General features: G+C 66.6%; 2 protein-coding genes across 2 annotated transcripts; both read right to left on the bottom strand.

Annotated features, from left to right (window-relative positions):
• Positions 1 to 523: 523 nt before the first annotated feature.
• On the bottom strand, positions 524 to 14,449 carry HR (HR lysine demethylase and nuclear receptor corepressor). The gene is given in 25 exon segments (XM_042801441.1): positions 524 to 738; positions 823 to 942; positions 1,105 to 1,257; positions 1,376 to 1,515; positions 1,618 to 1,737; positions 1,906 to 2,027; positions 2,178 to 2,247; positions 2,386 to 2,486; positions 2,488 to 2,558; positions 2,683 to 2,901; positions 3,010 to 3,173; positions 3,327 to 3,405; positions 3,580 to 3,686; positions 3,789 to 3,875; positions 3,974 to 4,114; positions 4,195 to 4,243; positions 4,245 to 4,340; positions 4,342 to 4,414; positions 5,250 to 5,427; positions 5,929 to 6,715; positions 7,334 to 7,711; positions 7,713 to 8,160; positions 12,491 to 12,634; positions 13,580 to 13,749; positions 14,179 to 14,449. Coding segments are annotated over 22 exon segments (3,732 nt in total). The 5' UTR covers positions 8,127 to 8,160; positions 12,491 to 12,634; positions 13,580 to 13,749; positions 14,179 to 14,449; the 3' UTR covers positions 524 to 675.
• A 2,805-nt stretch (positions 14,450 to 17,254) lies between these two features.
• REEP4 (receptor accessory protein 4) lies at positions 17,255 to 20,356 on the bottom strand. Its single transcript, XM_033009169.2, has 8 exons — positions 20,135 to 20,356; positions 19,250 to 19,322; positions 19,090 to 19,166; positions 18,865 to 18,985; positions 18,644 to 18,757; positions 18,271 to 18,403; positions 18,019 to 18,188; positions 17,255 to 17,939 (listed from the first exon to the last, which is right to left on the bottom strand). Exons 1-8 carry the CDS (start codon positions 20,164 to 20,166, stop codon positions 17,874 to 17,876), a joined length of 786 nt encoding a protein of 261 aa, XP_032865060.2. The 5' UTR covers positions 20,167 to 20,356; the 3' UTR covers positions 17,255 to 17,873.
• Between the last annotated feature and the right edge of the window lie 1,332 nt (positions 20,357 to 21,688).

The following is a 21,688-nucleotide window of genomic DNA, read 5'->3' as shown; positions in this document are numbered from 1 at the left end:
TGGCGCGGTTGCCCGCTGCACGGCGCTAATTGCCCAGCGCGCGGCCCCTGGTCCCTATCCTGCTGTGCCCGCTGCTGGTGCTGTGCAGCGCCTGGCGCAGCGCGGGGTGCAACGTCGCACCCCCAATAGCGGGGGGGGGCACCCCCTTTCCCCCCACACTCCCCCTGTTTTCCTTGGGGAGGGTGCAGCTCCAGGCACCGGTCCTGAGCAGAGCAGAGCAGAGCAGAGCCCCCCCTGCACCCCGGTGCAGAGCAGGATGGAGCCCCCCCCCCCCCCCCCCCCAGGACCCCAAACCTCTGCGCAGGGACCAGCTGCCGCCTCCAGATGTTTTCCAGCTCCCGGTTAGCGCAGAGACCGCGACAAACTCATCTCACCGGTGTCCTCAGCCAGTCGCCAAGGGCTGGGAGCCACCGGGACATGCTGCCAGCCACCCCCCCCCCCCCCCAATCCCCAGGACGACCGGGGAGCTCCGTGACTGTGGGTGGGGGGCGACTGACACCCAGGAGAGAGACGCCGAGGCGGGTGCTGGTGGTGCCGGCGGCCCTGGCACGTTGCAGATTTTATTCCCCGGCTGCCCCGAGCCTCCTCGGGTGACGGCGGAGCAAAGCGCCCGGCGAGGGGCAGCCCCGTGGCCCCGGTTTGGGCCGAGCATCCTCCCGGCGTGCCGCGGCCGCCTCACTTGCAGCCTCGCAGGACTCCCACGGCCTCCCGCACAGCGGAGAAGATCACGCCGTCCAGCTTCAAGGGTGCAAAGAGGAGGGTGTGAAGGGGGGGGGGTTGGTGCTGACCTCCCCCCCAGTACACACACCGGCACCCACCCACCTGGGCGCAGAGCTGGGGGGCGGCCCCGGGGAGGTGGGTGCTGTGGTCCCGGACGCGGGTGATGTTCTCGGGGGAGAGGAACCGCTGCTCCACGGTGATGGTCCCGGTGAGGGTCTGTACCTGCCCCACGGCACAGCGGCGTCAAGGGTGGGGGGTAGAGGGGGGGGGGGCTCAGCCATGCCTCAGTTTCCCCAGGGGGGCCTTTGGCACAGCTGCACCCCAAAGAGCTGCCCGCAGGGGTTGGTGGTGTGTGTGTGTGTGGGGGGGGTGTTTTGTGCAGACCTGGTGGGGAGCCCCGGCGGGGACCAGCACCGCGTCCCCCAGGAACTGGAGGAGGGTCCAGCCGCTCACCCCACACTCCTCACGCAGCCGCCTCCGCAGCGAGAGGTCCAGGTAGCGGCCGGGGGGCTCCGCCTGTGGCCGCCCCCTCCTGCCCTTGGTCCTCACACATCTGCGGGGGGATGTGTATGAGGAGGGGGGGTGAGGAGAACTGGCGGCTGGTTGAGGCCAGGGGCTGTGCCGGGGTGGGGGGGGGGGGTGTGATGGCACCCACCTTCTGCAAGAAATCCCGGATGCGGCCGGCATCCTCGGCACGGAAGATGTGCCACAGGGCGCCGGGCCGGCTGCCGGCATCCCAGAGCCGCTCCTTCAGCGGCGTGTCCACGCCATCAGCATCGGCTTGGAGGAGCAGGTCTGTGGGCAAAGGGGTGCTTAAGATGCTGGGGGGGGGGGGGGGGCCGTTGGAGGGGACAAAGTGGGGTGGAGGTGCCCCCCCGCTTTATGGTCCCACCTTACCCTGCCGTGCCGCCGGCCACTCGGGCAGCCGCGCCGCGGCGTGCACCAGGACGCTGATGGAATCGGCCGCCTCCACCGTCAGATTTTTGGTCCCGATGGTCCGGTCTTGAGGATGGACGCCTGTGAGAATCGTCATGGGTGGTGGGGGGACACACACACACCCCCCCCCACACACACACACGCACACACCCCCGCCCTCCATTCCCTTCAGCTCAGCCCCCCACTTTACACCCCCCCACACACGCACACCCCCCCCCCCCCGAGCATCGCGGTGCTGCCGGCACTCACCGTAAGCCACGCAGACTCGTGGGCGCAGCCAGCGCCGGCCCCGCAGGTAGGTAGCCAGGTTGAGGCGGCCAGCGGGCCCGCAATACTCCGGCAGTGGCAAGCTGGTGCTCAAGTTGGTGGCCCTGTGGCGGCAGGCGCCGTGCTTGAGGTCCGCGGGCACCGGGAACCGGCGCTGGCAGAGCCCACCCCCGCTGCCCCCAAACCCTGCTCGCTCCATCCCATACTGGGATCCCCCCCCCTCCGCCCCGCTGGAAGCCTCTGCTGTCACTTACCGGCACAGCTCCATGTCCCCAAAGCCACTTTCCAGCTTCAGCAGGTCCCCACCACCCTGCTCCGTCGATGCTGCGGGATGGGTCACACGCGGGGATGCACAGGTTGCCCCCCCCCCACCCCCCCCCCCCCCCACCTCCCCTCCCACCTCCCACCTTTTACAACCCCAGAGTTGCCCTTGAGACCCCGCAAACTCGTCGCACCCCCCACCTGCGCTGGCGGCGAAGCCGTCCCAAAATTCCCGGCTGCTCATCCTGACTCGGCCCGGTGGTGCCCGGAGGTTCACCGCCTCCACCGCCCGCTCCCCCCCGCGCCGGGCAAAAGGACTCCGGCCCCCACAGCCGCCCCTCCAGCCGCTTCTGCAACCCTGAAACAAGGACAGGCTGCCGGGGCAGCCGGGGTTTAGCAGAGCTGGGGTGGCGGGGGTGGATTTTGGGGGGGGGGGGTGGTGTTTGCGATGCCAGCGTGCATCCCTGGGATATGATGGGGGGGGGGAATCTCACCCACCTGGCCCCGCCGCCAATGCTCCTGGAAGAGTTTGTAGTTGCTGGCGTGGCCGGGGTCATGCAGCCAGAGCAGCCCGCTGGGTGCCAGAATGCAGTGGGAGGTGGGGGGGTCAGGGGGGCCGGGGGGGGTCAGCTCGCCCCCCCCCGCCTGCCTCTCCTGGATCTTCCTCTCCACCACGCGGGCGATGATGCTGTCCAGGATGCTGGTCAGGCGGTTGTCCTGGAGAAGGGGGGGGGGGGCCCCATCAACCCACCCTGGCCCCCCCCCCCCACCTCAGTCCTGCTGAGGGGTGTGCTGGGGGGTGTGGGGGGGCACCCCAGGACTCACGCTAGGCAAGGCGGGCGAAACGGGGGCGAAGGCCATGCGCACCCCGTCCTGCCCCAGGCACAGCTTGACGGCGGTGGAGGCCAGGAGGTCACAGAGGGTGGTGGTCTGCACGGCCCCCCCGGGAGGGGGATGCCCCGGTGATGGTGGCCCCCCCCTGAGGCCCTCTGCTCGGGGGAAGAGAGGGGTCAGGGCTGCCCGTGTCCTCTGCTGCCTCTCAACCCGCCCTCCCCCCTCCCCCCCCAGCACCCTGTAAGGGATGGGGTGCAGCATCCCTGACCCCCCCCACAGCGGCGGGGGGGGGTCATAGCTGGCCCTACCTTCCTGGATGGGCTGGGAGGTGTCAGCTTGGCCATCGCTGCTGGGCAGGGGGGTCCCCATCGCAGCCCCCGTCGGCTCCTGAAACACCCCAATCCATACGGGCATCAGGGGAGGGGGGGACACCCCCACATCCCCCATCCCCACAGCCGGTCCCCTCCCCAGCATCATCCACACCCCCCCACCCCCCAGACACCCTGTTTCAGGGGTTGGGGTGCTCCTGCACCCATTTCCCCCCCCCTCCCCCCCCCATACCTGCCTGCTCCCAGGGGGCTCTGCACGCCCCCCCCCGCAGGGACAGTGCGACTCGATGCCGAATTTGACCCGGACCTCGTGCAGCAGCTCCCAGAGCCTGGTCAGAACTGGGGACAGATGGAGACAAGCTGGTCAGCCCTGGGCAGGGGGGTGTCACGGGGGGGGGGGGGGGGGGTGCTGTCACGGGGGGGACATGGGGACACACTCACCACGGGTGGGGACAAACTGCGTGGGGACAAGGGACGTGATGTGATGGTCTCGCCCGGGGATGCACTCAGGTGGCCACGCCGGACCCTCTACGTCGGAGACAGGGTGCGTTTGTCCCCTCCAAGCCCCCGTGGGGGATGACACCCCCTTCTCAAGCCCCCTCCCAACCCCCCCCAGGTCCCCATACCGTGGCCACCAGCCTCCCGCCTGCTGCGGTGGCAGTCGGGGCACAGCTGGAAGCCACATCTGGCGCAGCTCCAGTGGGAGTTGAAGAAGCCGCGCTGGCAGGCGTCACAGAGCTGGGGGGCTCCTTCCCCCCGCCTCCAGGCTGTCACCCCTGCAGGAAACACAGCCCTCAGCCTCCCCAGTGCTCCCAGTGCCACCCCCCCCGCCCCGGTCCCCACTTACCCTCGGGCCCGCCAGGGGCTCCCAGCCATGTGTCCCTGTCCCTGCGGACAGGCCTCGCAGAAGGGGTCCCCCAGGACCCCCAGTAAATATTTAGCCAGGCAGAGGCTGCTGCTGCCCCAGCTCGGGGCCGGCTGCCTCCAGCCCCAGCGTTTCCCCCTCTGCCTCCCCCAGGGTGCAGAAACCATCGACGCTCAGCTCCCCGCCGGCCCCGAAGGCAAACCTGCGGGAGAGAGGGACCGGGAGGGGTGACAGGAGAGGGTGCTTCAAAGTGGGGTGACGGGAGAGGATGCTCTAAAATGGGGTGATGAGAAAGGATGCTGGAAAGTGGGGTGATGAGAAAGGATGCTCGAAAGTGGGGTGATGAGAAAGGATGCTCCAAAGCGGGGTGACAGGAAAGGATGCTCTAAAGCAGAGTGATAAGAGAGGACACTCCAAAGTGGGGTGACAGGAGAGGGTGCTCTAAAGCGGGGTGATGGGAGACGATGCTCTAAAGTGGGGTAACAGAAGAGGGTGGTCCAAAGCAGGGGGATGAGAGAGGATGATCCAAAGCGTGGTGACAGGAGAGGGGGTGCTCTAAAGTGGGGTGATGGGAGCGGGTACTTTAAAGTGGGGTGACAGGAGAGGGTGCTCTAAAGCGGGGTGATGGGAGACGATGCTCTAAAGTGGGGTGACAGAAGAGGGTGGTCCAAAGCAGGGTGATGAGAGAGGATGCTCCAAAGTGGGGTGACTGGAGAGGGTGCTCTAAAGCGGGATGATAGGAGATGATGCTCTAAAGTGGGGTGATGAGAAAGGATGCCCCAAAGTGGGGTGACAGGAGAGGGTGCTCTAAAGCAGTGCGATAGGAGATGATGCTCTAAAGTGGGGTGATGAGAAAGGATGCCCCAAAGTGGGGTGACAGGAGAGGGTGCTCTAAAGCAGTGCGATAGGAGATGATGCTCTAAAGTGGGGTGACAGAAGAGGGTGCTCCCAAGTGGGGTGAAGGGAGGTGATGCTCTGGAGCGGGGTGATGAGAGAGGGTGCTCCATGCACCCCCAACACGCATCCCCAGGGCTCACCTGCGGAAGTGCAGCAGCCTGCAGGTGCTTTCGGGGGGATCCTCCTCCTCTTCCTCCCCCTCGGGGTCCCCCCCGGCCCGGGCAGCGCAGGCACAGCACCGCGGGATGCTCTCGGGCAGGGCGGTGCAGGGCACGCTCTGCAGGCACCGCGGCTCCGGGCCGACACGGCTCGGTGGATCTGGGGGGGGGGGAGACAGGCCAGTGCTTTGGGACACCCTGTGCAAGGGGACACAGCGACGGGGAGGGACTGGCACACCTTGACGGGGGGGTGGAAACTGGGCCAGGAAGTAGGGCTGGAAAGTAGGGCTGGAGATCTGCAAGAGGTCAGGGCTGAGATGCCGGTACCTCCCCGAGGAGGGCGATGACCCAGCGACACCCAGGTATGACACCCAAGAGTGCTGCGCTGCCCCAAAGGGACATTTCTAGACACCCCCACCCTGGGAGCTGCTGCCAGCCCGGGAAAAACCCGAACGCAGCAGATTTCCCTGCCCTCACGTGTTCACGGCTCGTGTTGTGGGCGCAGGGAACCAGGACCCAAAAATCCCCCGGGGGAATGGGGTGCTGCCTCCACCCCCCCTCCAGCCCCGCCGTGCACCCCACCACTTTACCTCCTTCTGCCAGCTCCATCCTCCTCTCCTCCTGGGTCCCCCCCGCTCTCAGTGCCATCACCCAGCTGTGCCATGGCCAGGTCCTTGGTGGCCTTTGAGCCCCGTTTGGCCACCCCAGCATCCTCGCCAGCAGCAGTGGGGCCCGTGCGGGCGTTTGGCCGAGCGCTTGCCCTCGCCGGCCGGCTCGTAGCCACCGTCCCGCCGGGTAGCCTTGCACTGCGGCAGCGACTGCTCCGAGTGCCGCGTCAGCCAGGTCTTCTTCAGTTTGGTGTGGTGGCTGGGTGGGCATGGAAAACGGCCGCCGGGGATGCCCAGGGTGGGCTCGAAGGGGCTGAGCACCCCATAGCCCACCCCTGGGCACCCATCGCAGCCCGGCGCGGTGCAGAGGCAAGCTGGGGTCGGCCCCGGTTTGGCAAAGGCCGGCAGGTATTGCCCATCCGTGAGTGGAGGCGATGGGTCGGGCTCCCTGCATCCCGGCGGTGAGCCGGGCTGGAGGTTTTGGCAGGCCAGGCGCTTGTTTTTGGGCTCAGAGGGCCAGCCTGACCCCGGCTCCGGGGGGAAATCGGTGGCGTGGGGCTCTGCGCCCACCCAGGGACCCCCGCAGCCCCTCATTGTGCCGGGCTGTGGGAGGAAGAGGGGGTGGTTGGAGCCGGGGGGAGGCGTGTGGGCATGGGGAGCGGGCACCACCGAGCTTCCCCCCGCTCGGCCATCCCTTCCCGGGACTCCCGACAGCTCCGGCACCGCCAGCACCCCCTCCCCATCTCCATCCTCCCCTGCCTGGCCTTTGCCCAGCAGCTGCGACGGCGCTTGGTCTTCAGCAGGGGGGTGGAAGATGGGATCTTTCTTCGGGTAAAATTCCTGGAGGGGTGCAGAGGGGCTGTCAAGGCTGGTGTCACGCCAGATGGGGGTCCCCATCCCTGCCGCTGTCCCCCCGCCTCCATCATTGAGAGGTGGTGAGGAGGAGCATCCCATGATCCTGCCTCAGTTTCCCCCTCCCAAGCTGGGCAGCTGCCCAGTGCTTTCCAGCCCCAGCTGGCCGAGCCCGTGGGGTGCCCCTGTCACCCCTGCCCGCGTGGGAAAGGAATGGGGAGCCGCAGCGGCACGGGGCGCGACGGGCGCACCCACGGGCTCTGCCTCCCGCCACCTCCGTGACTCAGCCCGGGGGCTTGCATCATTCCCACCCCCCCCCCCACCTCCCCAGGAGCACGTTGCCCCATCCCTGGGGGGTGGGGGGGGAGCTGGGACACCCCCCCGGCCAAGCTGCAGGAGCAATCTGGGGGGGGGGGGGGGGTGGGCAGCATCCTGCTCGCTGCCATGGGCGTGGGTGCCGGCATCGCCTTTCGCAACCCACCGCTCCCAACCGGGTTCAGCAGAGGCTGGAGCCCGCTATCACCCCAGGGAGTTGGGGGGCACAGGGAGGGGCGCGGAGCCCTGAGCATCCCCGCTCCAGAGCTAGAGCCATCCGGGGTTGCCTACCTTGTTCCCTGAGCTGGAGCAGTCGTCAAAGGGGCTCGGAGCCGCCTTGCACCTCGATGGGACCCCCAAATAAAGGGGGTGGCCCCAGGTGGGCGCGTAGGAGCCCAGGCGCCAGTCCATGCCAGCCAGACGCCCGTCACCCATTGCCCCTGGTCCCTCTGGTCCCCCGTTGCCAAACGGGGGGTCAGCGGGGGGTCCGGTGGGCAGCAGAGAGGACAGGAGGAAGGGGCAGTGGCGGAAAGCCCGGGGGTCACCGGCTCCATCCCCCGTGGCAGCGCAGGGCTTGCCGGGGGGGTCAGGGCGCTGGCTCTCCGTCCCGGGGAAGGGCAGGGGGGAGCGGTGGTATGCGTGGCTGTAAAGGGCCAGGGGGGCCAGAACAGGCCTCAGCCCACCGTGGCCCCGGGTGCTCCTTGCAGGGTTCAGCCCAGCCCGCTTTGGGTTGCCCGTTCCTGGGCGGCGGCGGCAGCAGCGGCGGGAGCTCGGCTCCATCCTTGGGGCGGCACAAAGCGTCCCGCAGGCACGGTGCGGCCGGTGGGTAGGGGCAGCCCAGCCGGTCACCGGCAAGCTCCCTGCCTGACCCCAAAAATCCCTTGGAGCCCTTCCAGGGACACCCCTTCTCCGTTCCGTAGCTCAGTTTGCCGGGCTCTGGGTAGCCTGGGAGTCCCAGCTCGGCGTTTTGGGGTAAAACCATCCCCCTGCTCTCCATCCCTGGGGCGTCCTCCTGGGCTCTCCTCCATCGCGGTGGGGTCTCCCCCATCCTCGTGTCGCTGGCCATGCTGCTCCTGCCGCTCATGTGGTGCTCAGCGCCGTCCCAGGCTGGCTGGACCCTGCAGGCAGAGCACAGGGATTGAGGGGGGCTGCTTTCAACCCCCACACCCCCCGCCCCCCCTCCAGCTCCATCCTCCCATACCGGATGGGACACTCCCCAACACAGTGAGGGGACCCCGGGATCCCCCGTGCCCCGCGGGATGCACGATCCGGGGAGGGCACGTGGCTGGAATGTGGGGTCCCCCACCCCATCCCACCCCTCCTTGCCCACAGCCTGGGGGGGGGTGGTGGTGGGGCTGGCGACCAGGACACACCTCGCGCCCACCCGTCTCTCCACGCCCAGCCTGGCCCCACGCCCGGCCGCTGGCACCCAGCGTGGGGAGGCCTTGCCCCACGCAGGTATTTGCCTCCAGCCAGGGCTGGGCTGCACTTCCCAGGAGGGTTTGCAATGAGGTGGGGGGGGAGAGAGGGGGGGAGCTCCCAAAGGCCCCTCCCGGTAGAAATGCCGGGGGGCGGGGGGGGGGATTTGCTGGATTAACACTCCTCGGGGACCCAGGCCACACACAGACGTGGGGTTCAGAGCCAGTCCCCGGAGCAGCTGGCGATCACACCCCTTCCCGGCGCAATAAATGTCACCCGCTGTGTGTGTCCCCCCCCCGCAGCCCTCCCTGCCCAGCAGCCGGAGAAGCAGAGGGGGACAAGCACTGGGGTCACCCAGCCCCAAGCCAAAATCGCAGCCCTGCTGGGGGGGAGAACGGAGCCACCCCGATGTGTGTCCCCAGAGGCGCCTGTCCCCCCCACGGCCCCTTCCCCGGGGAGGTCAAAGCCCCCATTCCCACACTGCTCCCCCTGCTTGGGAAGCACCCTGGGACACCCTGCCCAAGCAGAGACACCCTTGCGGGGGGGGGACGGAACGGATGGACACCTTGGGGTGTGGGGGCACCCTGGGCATACTCACCCCTCTCCCTCCAGGGCGTAGGACCCAGCCAGGCTCTCCCACCCACCCTCCCCAGTACTGAGAAGCTGCTCCCAGCACAGGTCCCTCCCGGTGCCCCAGAGGGCACCCCTGGGGTGCCCCCAACCCCCCCAGGGGTGTTCTCCCCTGCCCATTCATCCCAGCCAGAGCAGAAGAAGCCGGTCCCGCAGCTCCACCGAGCATCCCACACCACAACCAGCTACCTGGAGGGTCCATCGGGGACCCCGCCACCTCCCCTGCGGCAGCGAGGACGAGCGGGTGACTCCGCCGGCGGCACCGGGTCCCGGAGAGGCGAAACCGGGGTGTTGGGGGGGTGCGTGTGTGTGTGGGGGGGGAGCAACTAGACCCACAGGCTGAAGGGGTCCGGCTCCGGGATCTGAAGGAGGCAAAAAGCCGCCTGGGTGGCCCTGGGGACGTTCTTCTCCGAATGCTGGAGCTGGAGTTTTTGATCCATTGGTTTGGGGGGGCTTTGTGCTTCTTATTGTCCTATGAGTGGGGGGGTCCCGGCGTGCTGGGGTGGGGGGGGGAAATCAGGGCGAGGGGTACCCAAAGGAGCGGCGGCGAGCAGGATCTTCCCCCGGCTCTAGGCAGCCTTGAGCATCTTGGGGCGAGCGACGGCAAGAGGAGGCGAGGGCTCTGCTCCCCGCCAGCGCGCAGCCTCCGCCGGTTCCCCCAGCGACTGGGCGGGCGAGAGGGCGGCTGCTGACGCCCAGGAACCGGCACGGTGCCTGGAGGGGGGGGGGGGGGGGAGGTGTGTGTGCCACCCAACCCCGGGGGTGCCAAGGCGGGCAGGTGTGCTCTGCGCCCCGCGCGAAGAAAGCGCCCTTTGTTCGGCAACGCCGGCCGTGCCGCCCCGTCGCCGATGAAAGATGCCGGCCGCCCGTGAATCCGGAACGGGAGAGACCCCGGGAAGGGGCCAAGCGTCCTGGGACCAGGGTTGGGGCGGCGGGATGGCAGCGACACTCCTGGCACGGAGCATGCGGCCGCCTCATGGGTTGGGGGGGGTCCCAGGAGCTCACGACCCCTTCGGTTTTGCCCAAATAGTAAGGATCTGGCCTCAATCTGTGCGACAGTCCAGGGTCCCCCTGCCACCATCCCTCCTCCAGCCGCCTGGGGTGAAGGCAGAGCTCCTCTGCCTCCCCTCCTGGCTGCGGAGCCCCCAGCAGTCGGGTGGGATCCAAGGGGTGCCGAGGGGCTAACGCAGAGCACGACAGCACCCCGACGGGTACATGGGGCCACTTCAACCCCCACCCTGCAGCCCACCGGGCTTGCACACACCCCAGCCGGGCCCCATCACCCTGCCCGTGCTCCCCACCAGCCACCGACCCCAAACCCACCAGCTCCCACCACCCCATTTCCCGCTCCCGAGGGCGATGCTCCAGCCGGGTGCACGGGTCAGCAGCACCCCAAGGGGGTTGTGTGTCCCGTCCCCCCCCCCCCACCTCCCCGAGGTGGGCACCCCATTTCTGGGCTCCCAGTAAAAGACGGGCTGCTACCAGTAGCGTTTATGTAACAGGCGCGCGTGTCCCAGGGACACCCTGCACGCCTTACATAAACCGCAGCTGCTCCGCACAGCCTCCCCCCAGCACGGCTCGGCCCCCCGGGGGCTGGCGGGGGGCACGGGGTGCTGGGGTGACGGCAGGCCACGGCCCGCGTGAGCCGAGCAGCGTGATTAAACATCAGACCACGGGCTTCGTTACAGCTGCCGAGCGGTTTGGCCCCGCTGGGAAGGCAGGAGCCATGGTTAACCCTTGCTGGCCGTGCCTTGGGGTGCTGGGTGCCACCAGGGTCCCTTTGCAATGCCGGCGGGCAGCCGCCGCTCCCCATCCCACCTCCAGCGTGGGTGAAGCCACAGCGGGATCCCCTTGAGCTCTGCTTGCCACAGAGGGGAGGATTTTGGGGGGGGGGGGAGGAGCACAGAGCCCGGCTGCTGCTCGCTGCACCCACTGGGTGCCAGGGAACAGGGAGGGGACCCAGACAGGGCTCGGGGCGTGGGCGAGCCCGCGCCTTCCTGCGATGAGAAGGTGCTGAAAGAAAAACTCTCTTCCCATTCCCTCCCTAGGGATGGTGGCTCTGGCAGGGCTTGGAGGGAGGGGGGGGGCGGTGTTTGGGAAGGGGGGAGCTGGCAGCCAGCACGGACCCCCAGGAGGGGTCTGCAGCATCCCAGTGCAGCCGGAGGGGTCAGCGGGTGCCCAGGGTGATGGGGACCATCACGGCGGTGCCGAGGGAGCGGCGGAGAAGGGGCCAGGCGGGGAGAGGGACGGACATGCCACCCTGATGCCAGCAAGCCCCAAAAAGGGGGCCATGGGCAGCCCTTGGCGGGGCAGGGCTACGAGCAGGGGGGATGCTGGAGGGACAGGAGGGATTTTCCCACCCTGCACTGGGGCAGCATCTCCGGGCGCTGTACCCTCCCCGCTGTCCCGGCTGCCCTCGGAGGGGCTCATCCTCCCGTGCCGGGGAGCCCAAGGCCCTCGCGAAGCCTCCCCCAGGGCCAGCGCATCCCTCACGGGGTAGCCACGCTGATGGCAAGCTTTTCTGGGGCTTGGCCACCATCCCGCCTCCGCCCCAGGAGCGGGCTGCGTGCCTGCTTCCCACGGCGCGGGGGGTCCAGCCGGGGTCCCCCCCCCCACTCCCTGCCTGTCCCAGCACAACCCACGGAGGGTCCCCCAGGGAAATCGAGGGGGTGGGAGGGGGGGATCTGGGCTGGGCTTGAATTTTGCCAGCTCAGACTTTACTGAGAGAGAAAAACACCCCCACGGGGTGGGGGGGAGGCTCTGCCTCGGTGGCTTGGCACAGCCAGCCCCAAAGCTCTAATCTCCCTGTTTTTTCCCTTAAATCAGAGGGCGAGCAGAGGGAGTGCGAACACCCACGAGCCGAGCGCTGGCCAGAAAGACGCTGCGGGAGGCCGGAAGCACCCGAATTAGAAACCTTGGCATCCCTGCCCTGCTCGGTGCTGGAGGATGGGGAGAAACACTACGAGGATGAGGGGTGAAGGGACACTGTCCCCACGCCGTCCCCCTGGGACCACGGCGGGGATGCACCGGGGTGCTCCAGCTCCGGGGAGGGGGATGGACGGGGGTCCCGGTGCAGAAGGCTCACTGGTACCCCAACAGCCCCCCCCTCTGCGCTGATGCTCCGGCCAGTTCCAGGCACCCTGAGGAAGAGCTCCGCAGCCCCCAGACCCACAAATCACCTCTAGCTGGGAAAACAGCCTGGTAGCCAGCCTTTTTCTCATGCAAAATGGACTCAGCATGCCCCTCTCCCACTTGCCCAGAGCCCCCTCCAGCTTTCTCTGCATCCACAGAGCCCTAGCCCTTCCTCCTCCTTCTTCTTCTTCTTCCTCTTTCTCTTTCTCCTCCTCCTCCTCCTTTCTCCTCCTCCCAGCCCCAGCACTGAGCCCGGCATGCACCTACCTGCCTCCACCGTGGCACAGGTGAGGAAGATGAGGGCGCAGGTGAGGAAGATGAGGGCACAGGCAGAAGAAGGCAGCTCCGTTCCCCCCTCGCTCAGCACCAGGCACAACGGCCGCGAGAGCTTTTGCTAATCTGCACCCGGTGCTTCAAAAAAAAAAAAAAAAAAAAAAAATTAAAAAGAAGCAAAAAAAAAAAAACAAGAAAAAAAATAAAAAACCCCACGTCAAACCTTCAGGAGCCTGGAGGCTGCGGCGGAGTGGAGGGCACGGGAGGACACTCACTCCCACACGAGCAGCTTTCTGGGAATTAGGGCCACAGCCCAACTGCTCTGGCAGCCTGCGCTCCCCTCCAGCCCCGGCTGCCGGGACGGCCCCACCGCCGCAGGCTCGGCCGCTGCTCCCGACCCTTAATCGCCCGCTTTCCCCCCGGGAAGGTGAGTAAACATCGCTAATCCCGCTTGCTTGGCTGCTGGGGGGGAGATGAACCCCTTCCCCCCTCCCTCCCCAAGGTTGGGGGGCTGCACCACGCACCTCCCACCCATCCCCCCCCCCCCCCAGCAAAGGGAGGGCAGCACTGGGGTCACGCCTGCCGCGGGGCAGCTCTCGAGGGGACGGCTGGGATGGGGCAAAGAGGTGGAGGCAGCAAGAGTTTGGCTCCATCAGGAGGGTCCGGCTGTGGAAAGGGGGACCGGGGGATGTCGCGGCTGCCCGCAGCCAACCCACCTTCACCACTGTGTGTGTCTCCCCCCGCTTTTCCTCTCCCCGTGCCCACGGCTGCGTGCCAGCCCCACACACAGCGGGGGGGGGGGATGCTCCTTTCCCCGCATCCCTGCTTCCCATCCCCAAGGGAGGACAGGCAGGAGGAGCTGTCCCAGCACTGGCGGCAGGGGGGACACACAGTTCCTGTCCTGTGCCACCCCCTGTGCCACCCCCACCCCCCCCCGACTCCTTTTTACCCAGCCCAGCGTCAGCAACCGGCTTCAAATACCTTGATGTAATTAAAAGCTCACTCCTGGGGGCCAAAGACTTAGGATGGCAGCCAGGGACACGGGCACCCCCTGCCACCCGCCCGGGTCCTGACAGCACCTACCTGGGAGCATCCGGGGGCTCCTGCCCTCAGCCCGGACCCCTCTTCTGTCCCCACCGCGCTCCCGGGGCGCCCCGCCGCCGGGCAGCCATGGTGATGGGCAGGCCGGCACCGGGCGGGTGATGGGGGAAAAGAAAATCACAATCGACGGGCAGCTGCCTGTGCGGCTCCTCCTGCCAGAGCAAGGCGGTGCCTCAGTTTCCCTTGGTGCTGCGGGGTCCCCAAAAATCCCCAGGCAAAAGCTTCTGGGGTCAAGGCAGGGATGTGGCTCCAGCGCTGGGAAGCGGAGCTGGAATTGTCCTCGGTGCCAGTGCAGGCAGGGGACAGACGGGTCCCGGGAGGGGGGGACAGGCGGCTGGGGGGATGATATGCAGCATTCCTTCAGCTGTGTCCTCCCACACTCCCGTCACCTCGAACACCCCTTCCCTGGCCCCTCCTGCCACCTCGCTTCCCACCCACCATCCTCTTCCTCACCAGTGGGGTGAAAGCAGCCCGGGGGCAGGTGTATGTTTGAGGACATAATGGAGGGGGATGCAAGAGTTGTGCTGTGTGTCCCCCCACCAGAATGAGGGGGGGGGGGGGGGTTGGAGGGAAGGTCTTACCTGCCTGGTGGCAACTGGGGGGCTCTCAGCCCCTGCCTGGCCGAGCCCCCTGCCCATGGGCCACTCCGCATGGTGCCTCGTCGCCCTCTGCGGCGGGAGCTGGCTGAAAGCTGCCAGAAAAAGAGGCTGCGCTTCCACAACAGACATAATTATGCTTTTGATACCGTCTGCTAAAAATACAGCTCCGTGCCGCGCGGGGAGCCATGTGTGCTCGGCCGCACATGGCTCCTGCCTCCGACAGCTGACACGAGGGTTGGGGAGGGGGGGGGGGCGGAGATGGAGGGGACCCCAAGGGGGACAAGGGGGACACCCAGATCCCTGGATGGAGGGGCCAGCCTGTGGGAGTGTGCTGCTCTGCTAGGGACCCCCAAAACATCAGGCTTGGCGGGGGGGGGGGGGGGGGGATGAGGGCAGCCCCCAGGGATGGCACCAGTATCCACACACACAACCCCCCCCCCCCACCCAGAAGGGCGGTAGCCCCCAGGTTGGCTGCAGTGGGGGTGAAATGAGCTGGGAAAGAGGCGGGGGGGGCTTGGGGAGGATGGGGGTGTCGCTTGGTGACAACCCAAGGGCTTGGGGCTGGGGGGGCTCAGATGGTACCCAGCCCCTGGGAGCAATGCGGGGTGGGGGGGGCTGCAGGAGGAGGCTGAGGGGTGGGTGCAGCAGGGCACTGAGGATGGCACACAAAGCAACCAGCAGGTCCCCGGGGGGGGGGGGAGCAGAGCCAGCCATGGGCAGGGGGGGCCAGGGCTGCTGCCCCCCCCCGAGTGGTGACCTTTGGTGGGGCCAAGGCATTGGTTTATCCCATTTCCAGGCTGCTGCTCTGCGGGAACGGGCAGTGCCTGTCCCGGGGGCACCAGCTGCCCTGGGGCTTTAGTATAATTCTTCCCTGGAGCATCAGAGATGTCCCCGTCCCCCTGGGAGAGAGGACAGCCCTGCGTCACCCCGTCACCCTGCCAGATCTCAGGGATGCAGGCAGGAGAGCCCCGGGAAGGGGTGGGGGGGAGCTGTAGAATAATACTTTGGGTTGGGAGGGACCTTTAAAGGTCACCTAGTCACAACCCCCCCTGCCACGGGCAGGGACATCTTCATCTAGATCAGGTTGCTCAGAGTCCCATCCAGCCTGGCCTTGAACCTTTCCAGGGACGGAACATCCACGCCCTCTCTGAGCAGCCTGTGCCAGTGTTCCACCACCAACATCATTAAATATTTCTTCCTTAGATCTAGCCTAAATCTGCCCTCTTTCAGTTTAAAACTGCCACCCCTCGTCCTACCCCCACCCCCTGACCCAGAGTCCCTCCCCACCTTTCCTGTCCCCCCTTTAAGCCCTGGGAGGCCGCTCGAAGGGCTCCCCGGAGCCTTCTCTTCTCCAGGCTGAACCCCCCCAACTCTCTCAGCCCGGCCCCCCAGGGGAGCTGCTCCAGCCCCCCCAGCATCTCCGTGGCCTCCTCTGGCCCCGCTCGAGCAGCTCCGTGTCCTTCTGCTGTTGGGGGCCCCCGAGCTGGCCCCAGCACTGCAGGGGGGGGGGGGGTCTCCCCAGAGCAGAATCCCCTCCCTCACCCCGCTCTGGGTGCAGCCCAGGGCACCGGTAGCTTTCTGGCCTTCCAGGAGACATGAGCCACCCACCCACCCGGTTTACGTGACCTCCTGCAACCCCCGTGCACCGCAGGGGTACGCTTCACCCCGCTCCAGGGTGAGATGGGACACCCACACCCACCCCCCAAATGGGGCTCAGCCCCTGCCTCCCGCTGCCAGCACAGCCCTGGCACCCACTCCCCACAGGGGACTGCGGCCACGGCCGGGCGAGCTCAGGTCAGCCCCATAATTGCTGGGCTGGGGCGCTGCCAGCGGAGGGAGATTACGGCTTTGCTGACTGCAGCCTGGCACAGGCCCCCGAGCTGACGCAGCTGGGATCAGCGCTGGCATCGGAGCAGGCTGCCTCAGCCCCCCGGGGAGGGGGGCGGACAGGCTTGGACCATCCCGGGCAGCTTTTTGTCCTCTCCTCGGGTTTCTCTCCCTGGAGAAACATGCAGGACGCTTGCCAGAACAAGGCTCAGGCACCAGGATTCCTGGTTTCCTTCCCAGCTCGAGCTTAGAAGGCATCAGCGCTCGTGCCTCAGTTTCCCCGTGCTCGGAAACGGAGCGGTCCGGGCTGACCTCCCGTCCTGGGAATGGAGGATGCTCAGGCTCCGGAGGTGCTGCCGTCTCACTCGGCCAGCCCTGGGGCTGCCGTACCCCATCCTGGAGGAACCCCACCACCCAGCTCAGCCCCAGGCCGTATCCTTGGAGGAACTGCACTCCCTAAGCGGCTTTTAGGGGTTGAGGGGGGAAGGGGGATTACAGGCAGCCCCCCAGCCCCTTGCGCTGTCCCCACCCAGCCTTCCCTCTCCGCTGCTTTTAGTAATCGTCTCTGAGACAGTTTTACATGGCTAATCCAGCCAACTCCACCTAATCTGCCCCCAAACCCCCACCTGCCCCGTGCTGCCGTGGGGCGGCTGCCTCCCCTGCGGGGGCGGGGGGGCTGCAGTCCGTGGCAGACCCTCTCCCTGCCCTGGGAAGAACCAACCCCCCCCCTCAAAGACAGAAAGCAGCCAGGGGCTAAAAATAAAGCTGGCCTGCGAGCAGGAAGGATTGGGAGCAAGGGGATTGATGCCAGAGAGCAGAGCACGGGGTGGGGGGGGGGGGGGGCAATCTCAGCAGCGTTGTCACCTCGTGCCACCCTGCCTGTGCCACAGAGGCTTTGTGCCCCACCTGGGCAGGGGGACAAGTCCCCCAGGGAAGGAGCAAAAGGAGTGGAGACCCCTCCTCGGGTGAGCCTGGGGAGCCCAGGCAGGGAGGGGGCAGCTGCCCGTGGGACAAGCCGGAGCTGGTGGCCAGGACGGGGACATCCACCCGCAGCCCTGGCCCTGTGCCGGGGACCTGGGTGTCCCAGAGGGGCCACGGCTGCTGCTGCCACGCTGTGGGGGACACGGCTACTGCAAGGAGAGGTCGAGATGCACCCTGCCAGCGAGACCAAGCACTGCACAGCCCCCCCCCAACAGCCCCAGCTCGTGGGGAAGGGGACAACTCCCGTTTCTGAAAGTCTGAAATAACATTTATTTTTTCCATGTACAAAAGCCCCTGTCTGGGAGGGGAGAATATTAAAAGTCGCGTGGTGCCGGGCAGGGCATGGTCAGGCACTCGCACCCCGGTTTCGAGTGTGGGGGGGTGTCAGCCTGGAGCTGTGTCTTTGGCTTCAGAGGACAGATGGGACAAGGCACGTCCCCTCGCTGGCTCTCAGGGGAGAGGGGATGTGGGGAGTAAGGCATCATGGCAGCAGAAGGGGGGGGGACCCCAGCAGAACCCATAATGTTCATAGGGAGGGAGGATAAGGCGGTGGGGGGGGGGGGGGAGAGGCGCCGGTGCCAGCACACAGCAGAGTCTGGGAGGGGGCACAAATGGAAGCGGGGGTGTGTGTGTGTGTGTGTGTGTGGTGTGGTGTGGTAGTGTGAGCTGCCCCCCCGATTCCCCGAAGCAGCCAGGGGTGCACAGTGCAGCCGGGCGGGCGCAGAGGTCAGAGGAGGTATTTACAGTGTAATGCAGGGGGGAGCCCCCTCCCCGGGAGTCTGGGAGTGCCCGAACTGTGGCTCCCTCCTGGTGCTGCAGCAGCAAACTGGTGTTCAGGCTCCTGGCAGAGGGTTTTCCCCGGGGGGCCGTTAGCTGTCCTGCTCTGGCGGAGCTGCTTTCTTCCTGATCGGGCTGCGCAAGAGCCAGGAGGAGCCCTGGGCAGGGGGGAGGGATGGGTCAGGTCCCTCCTCAGTCCCCACCTCGTGTCACCGCATCCCTCTTCCTCCCCGGTACCTCTTTGCTCAGCATCGTCTTCCTCGCCGAGCGCAGGCTCCGGCTGCGGGAGAGGGGTTTGGGGTCCCGGCTGCGGGGTGAAGGTTTGGGAGAGACCTGCGAGTCCGACCAGAGCTCCTCATCCTCCGTCTCGCTCTCGTACTGCCGGCTGGCCGAGGGCGTGCTGTAGGCTGGGGACGGGAGGGGCACACAACAGCTCCCAAAACAGCCCCCCCAACACCACTGTGATCCTCTCCCCCGCCCCCAGCTCACCCAGCAGCTGCCTGTGGCTCTCCTGCTCCTCCAGGTACAGGGGGTCCCGGTAGTGCACGGGGGTCTCGTCGGGGATGGAGCGCAGGTCCTGCATGCTGAAGCTGCGGAGCCGCCCGGCCAGCGCGCCCTGGCTCTTGGCGAGGAGATGGAGCAGGGGACACACACACACAGAAAGGATGGAAGTGAACCCCACGGGGCAAACCCCAAAGCACCGGGGTACCCAAACCGGGAACCCCACCGGGACAAGGCTCTGCAACCACAGACCCCTCCTCCCAACCACCCGCACCACCAAGGCCACCCACGGCTCGGGGTGACAATTTCTTCCCGGGGTCCCCGGGGCCGAAAAAAGGGAGCGGAGCCCCGTTCCCGGTACCTTGGTGGCTGCCTGGACCGCGGCCGTGGCTGCCAGGTTGAGGCCCCTCTTGCCGAAGCTCACCACCGTCTCGTAGCTGCGCTGCCTGGCCTGGATGATGTACGTGTCGATCTCCTGCCGAAACAACCGCGGCGGTGCTGAGCGCCCACGGCACCCCCTCCCAAAGGCATCGGCAGCGTGAAACCCCCCCACACACACACTTAGAGCCACGCAGCCCTTACCTTCTCCTTACGGGACAGCGTGGGGTGCACGAATTTGCGGTAGAGCAGGCTGGCCCCCCGGGTGTAGGGGGAGAGCAGCCAGATAACAAAAGCCATCTTAATTTCGTAGTAGAATGGAAACCTGTCGAAGAGGAAGTGGGGGAGGGAAAAATGGGGTCCCCAGGGCACGGGGACCCCCGATAACCCTCTCCCCGCACAGCAGCGGTGCCTGCACACCAGCCTCACCAGGAGATGAGCAGGTCGGTGAGGGTCTCCGTGGCCATGAAGAGCGCGAAGACGATCCAGTACATCATCCAGCGGACCTGGGGGGGGGGGGGGGGGAGCAGGAGAGCCCGTCAGCCCGGCGCTGGAGCCCGGGAAGGAGCTGCCCGGGCACCCTACTCACATATTCCCGGATGTTTTTGGTCTTCACAGCCTTGTAGGAAGCGTAGGCGGGGTACAGCATCCCGAAAACCAGCCTGGAAGGAAGAAGGGGGGGGGGGGTGAGGCAAGCGGGCCACCCCGCTTAGAGCAGGATGATGCTCCCACGAACTCGCCCACCTCCGTGGGGACCGGCCCAACCTGTGTGGAGTGATGGAACTTTGAGGGGGGGTGGGGGTGGGGGGTTGACAGCCCCAAGCCCGGTGCCAACATCCCTCTCAGCCCCGTTGTCCCCCGTGCCGTCCCCCAACCTGGCATCTCGTAGCCCGGTGGCTCGGTCGCTGCTGGCCTGGCTACAGGGAGGGAAATGGCCAGGCCCCCCCTCCCCCCCATCATTACCCTGAGCTGGGGATGGGGCTGGGGGGTGCCCCCCATCCCTCCGTGCTGTCCACCCCGCGGCTGCGAGGCCTCCTGCTCCCCGCGAGGGGCTCCTCAGGCGCGCTTGGCTACTGGCCACCCAGCTCAGGTAGCCACAGCGCTGGAGCCCTGAAAGCGAGTGGACTCGGGGAGGGGTGGGGGGGGGGACACCAGTGCTGGACACAGGGACCCCCCAGGCGCTGCAGGGACCCGAGGCCACGCTTGTCCCCTCCCGGGACGGGCAGTAGCCCCAAGACCAGGACACTTGCCCGGGGTGGGGGGGGGGGGGCCCTATATAAGCACAACAGCAGCACCCCCCCAGCCCCCCCCCCCCCAAATTCCTGGCTGGGGCAGCTCCGCTAAGCTCCCCACAGCCCCCCCACCCTGCAGCCCACCCCCTCAATGGGCACCACCGCAGGTGAACCCCCCTCCTCACCCACCCACCCACCCACCCACCCTCCACCGGGACCCCCCCCCGGACCCCCCCACTCACACAATCACCCGGCTGAGCATCCACGACACCATGGCGCGGGTGGGCCCGCAGCCCCGGGCCGTGTCCCGGCACCCGGGGGCGGGTGGCTCCGCACTGTCCTCTAGCCCCCCCCCCCCCCGCCTCCCTTCCCCCAAACCCTCCCCGGGTCCCCCCCCCGCCCCCGCCAACGAATCCAACCACGTGAGAGCTGCCGCCCCCCCTGCCCGGCCCTGCGCATGCGCGGTAGCACGGCGGAGGTTCCCGACACTTAAAAAGGCCGCGCCGGCCCTTAAAAGGGCAACGGCGGCCCTTAAAAGGGTCTCGTCCCACACTGGGAGCGGTGGGTCCTGGCTGTTTATTTCCCTGCCTACTAAAATAGTTGGGTTTGTATTTTTTTTTTGGGTTTTTTTTTTTTGTTTTGTTTTGTTTTGTTTTTTTTTAAGGCAAGAAGGAAAATAAGTGAGGTCTTTGCATGATGCTGGGAGCTTCTTTTTTGTTTTGGCTGAGGTTTTTTTGTTTGTTTGGGTTTTTTGTTTGTTTATTGGGGGGGTGGGTTTTTTTGTTTGTTTTTTTTTTTTTTTTTTTTGTAGAGGGGTGTTTTGCTTTCAGGTGGGGTATGCACCTAACATGGGGGATGCTGAGCACCCCACCATAATACCAGGGGTGTGAGAAGTCAGGGCTAGGGGTTTGGGCGGGGAGCGCTGCTGGGCCATGCCAAGGCAGTCAGATGTGCTGGCACCACCCTGACGTGGTGATTCAGCGGGGTTTAGCCTCAACGGCTGCAAAATCCCCTCCCTGCCGCACCTCACCTGGGTTTACATGTGCGCTTTAACCTCAAGCACCCGCTCAGGCGTGTTGCTGTACCAGGGCCAGGGCTCTGCGGCGGGCGTGGATCCCTGCAAGATGCTCGGGAGAAAATAGAAGCTGCTTCCTCTTCCCGGAACCAGAATGGGGATGAGAGTCCTCCTCAGTGAACCTGAGCTCGCATCCCTGGGCTGCCTTCCCCTTGGTTGTGCATCCCCCGCAGTGGTCCAGGGCACCCTGGCTCCCCCCATAACAGTCACGGCTGCTGTTGGGGTGCCAGCACCCCTCTGCAGCTGCTCCTTGTGCTTCCCACCTGGCTTTCAAAATCTGCCCTTCCTTAGTAGGGAAACTGAGGCACCGGTTAGGGCTGGGTGCTCTGCCCTTCCTTGCACCCAGGGCAGGGCCAGATCCGGCTGCGGGGGCTGCAACCAGGGAAGGGACCAAGTTCAGGCCCTGGAGCCAGTGAGGTCAAACCCTGCTCCCAAAAGCCGGCTGTGCCCCCGGGGTGCCTGTTACCTTTGAGAGGATCTTTATTTGTGAGCTTAATTGGTGGTTTTTTACATGCATATTTATATACCTGGGGGACAGGGAAATGCTCCCCTGGAAAACCCGCTGGGCGGCTGCGTGGGTGCTGCTGCAAGGGCTGGGACTCCTCTCCCTGGGAAAACACCCCCACCTTTCCTGCTCTCCCATGGGACGAGGCATCTGCAGCTAAAAAAAGAGCAGGCAAGCCATGTGTGGGGGCTGGAAGGCCCCTAAAACAAGGGGTTC

This window comes from Tyto alba, unplaced genomic scaffold (assembly GCF_018691265.1).
Source record: "Tyto alba isolate M040663 unplaced genomic scaffold, T.alba_DEE_v4.0 Super-Scaffold_34, whole genome shotgun sequence".
NCBI classification, from domain to species: Eukaryota; Metazoa; Chordata; class Aves; order Strigiformes; family Tytonidae; genus Tyto; species Tyto alba.
This window is presented reverse-complemented; position numbering and strand designations above follow the sequence as displayed.

Coding starts and splice junctions, on each gene's coding strand:
- REEP4 (XM_033009169.2), bottom strand. CDS start 20,166: ATGGTGTCGTGGATGCTCAGCCGGGTGATTGT. Junction 18,986..19,089: donor ACCGACCTGCTCATCTCCTG/GTGAGGCTGGTG, acceptor CCTCTTCGACAG/GTTTCCATTCTACTACGAAA. Junction 18,189..18,270: donor GAGCCACAGGCAGCTGCTGG/GTGAGCTGGGGG, acceptor TCCCGTCCCCAG/CCTACAGCACGCCCTCGGCC.